General features: G+C 36.5%; 1 protein-coding gene across 1 annotated transcript in view; it reads left to right on the top strand.

Annotated features, from left to right (window-relative positions):
• The first annotated feature begins 2,940 nt into the window (after nt 1-2,940).
• Nucleotides 2,941-4,802, top strand: part of LOC106876547 (cyclin-dependent kinase 2-interacting protein) — a 3,291-nt gene continuing 1,429 nt past the window's right edge. The window contains exons 1-2 of the mRNA XM_052971475.1: nt 2,941-3,327; nt 4,609-4,772. Coding sequence (XP_052827435.1) covers nt 3,231-3,327; nt 4,609-4,772 — 261 coding nt within the window. The 5' untranslated portion in view covers nt 2,941-3,230. The remainder of the gene's footprint in view (nt 3,328-4,608; nt 4,773-4,802) is intronic.

Raw genomic sequence — 4,802 nt, 5'->3', positions numbered from 1 at the left:
GAAGGTCTTTATACCGACCCCATTTTTCCATTTGATCTAGATATTTAAAATTTTTATGGCATTTCTGATCTTTCTAATCTCTAGGGATCGATATTGACGAGTATAAATCTTTTCCTGAAAGGAATTCTAGAGAACTGAAAAAGCAAATTTACTTTATCGTGTCTTACTCATTTTGCCCCATCTAAATTTGTCTTTTATATGCTCAAAGAGAACGGAGATAGTTTTCTGAAATAGTGTTCTGAATATGTCTCATATTAAACTAGAATGGAAGGAGACTCGGAGAAGTGCGATATAAATATAAGTAAAATATGAATAAAGGTAAAATTAATATATTAAAAGTTTTTTGCTAATATTATATCAGGTTGTTGTTTTATAAATTTACTATATCGGAGAATAGAAACGAGCTTATCGAACTTTTCAGAATCAAAATCAACATATAGAAATGTACATATATATGTATGTATGTATGTATGCATGTATATATCTCTATATATATATATGGAAACGTTTGTAGAAAAACAAATCTGGAGGTGAAGAAGCACACGCTTAAATGTAGACCAGTTAATCAGCCGCCCCATTATATATATATATATATATATATATATATATATATATATATATATACACACACACACACATAATCCCTGTACAACGTGAGTTATAAATAATATATAACTATAGTCGCGGCGTGAAATTAGACACCATAGTTAGAACCCTGTATGCAATGTAACTACCCTAAACTATACAAACTTCACATTGTATATATATATATATATATATATATATATATATACAATGTGTGAAGTTTGTATAGTTTAGGGTAGTTACATTACATATATGTATGTGTGTGTGTGTGTATATGTCAACTTTAGATGGAGAAAATAAAATATTTACCGATGTTGAAGACCGACCAGACCCAAGCATATAATGTGGGGGACATCCAAATCGGTTGTTTTCGGTGGTTGAGGCCATTCGCCACTGGCAACGCAACCAAAGACACCACAAGCTTCTTCCAATCCACTTTCGTCATCAGGAATAAAGAATTTCTCATTCGTACACATTTCAGTTCAAGTCACCTCCTTCGACCAGCTCCTTGTAACCTGTACCTATATGTGTAGCGGGCACCCCCTCAAGCCCACACATACACACACAAAACGATCTGTGGCTTACTGCTGTAGGAGTTCAAATAGGACTGACAATGGAAACGCACGTGGCTTTTATTAATTTATAATATTTGGCGCTTGACACTGCAGTTTCCTTGATACGTACGAGACGAGCAACTTGGTCTACATACTGTTGAGATATAAACCAACGGGGTAGACACTACGTGGTCTTCCGACATGCTTGTAACAACAGCTAAATCTTCCTCTTGTTACACCTTATCGTCTAAATTAAAAGCAAGTACTTGTTGATTAATGTAGTCCTGCATATCCTTAAAAACCAACAACACTGGTTGGTCTCGGTCGGAATGCTTTTTAATGTCTTTGCTCATAAGTCTGCTTAATCAGGACCGACCGGGGGTTATATAACAACTGCATATATAAAATGTTCAATTTTGGCGCCTTACGAAGTTTTACTTCGACGCTTCTTTTTAAGTTTTTATTTTTATATTTTAATTATATCTAAATAAATGATATCTTAATTATATGAGGACGACTAAAGAAAACATTAAAAAAATAAATGTCGATTTTTGTTCTTCGTCTCGATAATTCAATCTTCAATACTTTTATTCTTTGTGTGCTTCTTTCCTTCCTGTAAAAACTAAATTATAATTTCTTTATCCATCTCTGCTGTATTCTAAGAATGTATTAAACTATATTAATATTAATTATCCTGACTTTCCCCCGCCTCTCTGTGGGACCGTCATATTTAATCGTGTCCAATGTGTCCAGAAGTTTAAATGAATGAGGCTTAGTAGAGTAGAGGTTGGGGGGTTATTGTTTCGTTCGAAGCAATCCTTATCAAAGGAATTCCTGTGGAGTTTTGGAATAAATGTCGCTGAAAGTTATAATTCTACGAAGGGAACGAGGTACGAGTAAAAATAAAATAAGAATTCTTCAGAATCGCAATTGTTGAATAAAACATAGTAATACTGAAAAAAAAAATGAAGTTTTTTCCCTCGCCGGCATTCCAACCGTGGCCACCCAGCAATATATTTTATCTAATATTTTCTTTTTCCTCAGTCGATAAGGTGTCATTTGAAAGAGATTAGACTGCTATTTCTAGCAAGTCGACCAACTACCTTACATAGGGGCTTCCTCGTTAACCGGAGACCGCGACCTGTTCACTGACACGAAAATATTTTGGCAAATTAAATTTAAATGTTGAGGTGAATCTGACGGTTTTTGTGTGTTATTTTAAATGGCTTATAAACACCTTCCACGCTGCAATTGTTTTCGTTCCGGCACACGGTCTCAGATCAGGTCACTTGCTATGCTAGTACATCTCCTATAATAAAAACATTTTAGATTAATCTGATGGAGTACTCTAAAATGTTGTAGAGTACAAATTCATCATTCTTAAACAATCATGAATGAGACTTGGAAATTTTGCCCGACAAAGGGTTAATTGGCCGAAACTTCGAAGTTACTGTTAATAACATATATATATATATACATATATGTACGTATGTGTGTAGAGATATGAAGTCATTTTATAAGGAAGATTGAACTTCAACAAAGCACTACCTAATTGCAACTTTCCATAAAGCGGTGTTACACATAATTTTGCACAAACAACTAAAAAGTCCGTTTCTGATTTAATGTGTGTTGTATGAAATAAACATATAGTTATGTGTGTGCTTATAGGAATATACATGCGTGTGTATGGATTAATCGTGCCCTCTTGACACATCAACATCCTCTACAGATACTCCAAGTTGCTAATTTAATTATAAATCTATACATAATAATAATAAAGATATATATATATATACGCATGTACAGGTGTATATAAGAGAAAGTGTGAAGAAAAGGGAGGTAAACGACAACGTCAACATTTGGTGAAGGATTCTTGTTTGTTGTCGATAATTTGGTGAGAATCTGGAGAAAGAAGACCTTTAATTATCAGGATACCCAGCAGAGACGTTCTTTTCTTCTGTGTGCCTTAGAGAGACTTCGTTGTCTCTTGTTTGTCAGAGATAGACTTTGTTTCTTTCTGTGTGTGGGTGTCTGGTTGTCCCTCTTGTATATAGAGAGATTTGGTAGTGCCAAATCCACTTTTAAGCGAAGATGCCCAAGAAAAAGAAGAAAGATAACGAACAACAGTCTAGCAGGAAAATTTCTTTCGATCATAGTTCTTTCCAGAACTTATTTTCACCTGTGACCAGTAAGACATCTCTCTCTCTCGTGTTTATATACACATGTGACTTTATATAATCCATTTTCATATGGAGTTAGTAAGAAATACGCGCACGCACCCACGCTTACACACACACACACACACACACACACACGTAGCGTATACACGATATACTTTTATACTGTAATATGTGTGTGTGTGTATAGACATACCTACACAATTGTGCCTCAACAAATTCTAATATAATCGGAATCTACACCATCTGAAGCGCATTTGTAGAAATTTCATTAAAAAATATCTATTTTTCTGAAAGTTATGAGGAAACAAAGTCGGGTGGGGGGCACACTTGTGTATCGTAAGATGTTTACATCGCTGGTCACAACGAGCTTCGCATTGTTTTAGAGTTCGAATGATACCATTCCGCTACTGAGGTAGCCGAGCTAACATTTACCCAAAAACAGAATACCTTTTTCGTCCACCTGTCACCACCCATACGCTTTAATTACCTGTCCATAACAACATAGCCGTCGTTCATGCACTCTGCTACCGAATCCTTATATATTCCCTCAGTTTTTTCTCCAGTTCATCTCTGTCACATTCGCACACAAACGAGCGAATCATTCTCCGCTACTTTCCAACCTTCACGCATCCTGTGCCTTCAACACCCACGTCTCGTTACCTTGCATCATACAATTAACGTTTTGTTTACAGAAAAGTTAATAGCTTCCTGAACTTTCCCCACCCTATTCTAATTCTCGCCACTACGCCTTTAGAACACCCCACCCCGGCGTTGTTGATTTGGTCACCTAGGGAACAGAAGCTATCAATTAGTGCGACGTAACGTTTTTGAATTTTGTATGAAATATATTTTACTGGTGTTCTGAGGTTTAACCAGTCGTGTACATCAGTGGTTCTTAACCCTTTCGGTTCCGGTTTTACTCAGTTGGACCTCAATAACCATTCACTGTATTCTATTTCTTCTACTTGTTTCAGTGATTTGACTGCGGCCATGCTGGAGCACCGCCTTTGTAAGCCTTGTACTTATTCTATCAGTCACTTTTCCGAGTTCGATTCCAGGCAATGACCTGAATAATAATAATAAGGAATGAGCACCCAGGTTCGAAATTTCCCCAAGGCACCTTTTGGGGTCAATAAATTAAGTACCAGTTATGTACTGGGGTTGATCTAATCGACTGCCCCCCCCTCCCCCCAAATTTCGGGCCTTGTACCTAGAGTAGAAAAGAATACTCTTTCTGCTCGGTATTAATTATGTTTTTTTAATTTTATTTAATTTTTTTTTGTGTGCAGGTCCAGTGGCAGTCAAAGCGAGCCAGGGCAATCTGACTGGCAGTGAAAGAGTTACCAAAGACAGTGCTGCTGATATCTACAATGCCATCTTGAAGTGGAACAACCTCAACCTGAGTGGGGCAGCCATCATGAGCAAAATAGCCAATTGCAAACTACAGGCCATGTAAACTTCCCTTTCTTTCTTTCTTTCTTTC

The sequence above is a fragment of the Octopus bimaculoides genome, chromosome 11, assembly GCF_001194135.2.
Source record: "Octopus bimaculoides isolate UCB-OBI-ISO-001 chromosome 11, ASM119413v2, whole genome shotgun sequence".
Classification (NCBI taxonomy): Eukaryota; Metazoa; Mollusca; class Cephalopoda; order Octopoda; family Octopodidae; genus Octopus; species Octopus bimaculoides.
Note: the sequence above shows the minus strand (reverse complement) of the source record. Positions and strands in the feature narration are given on the sequence as shown.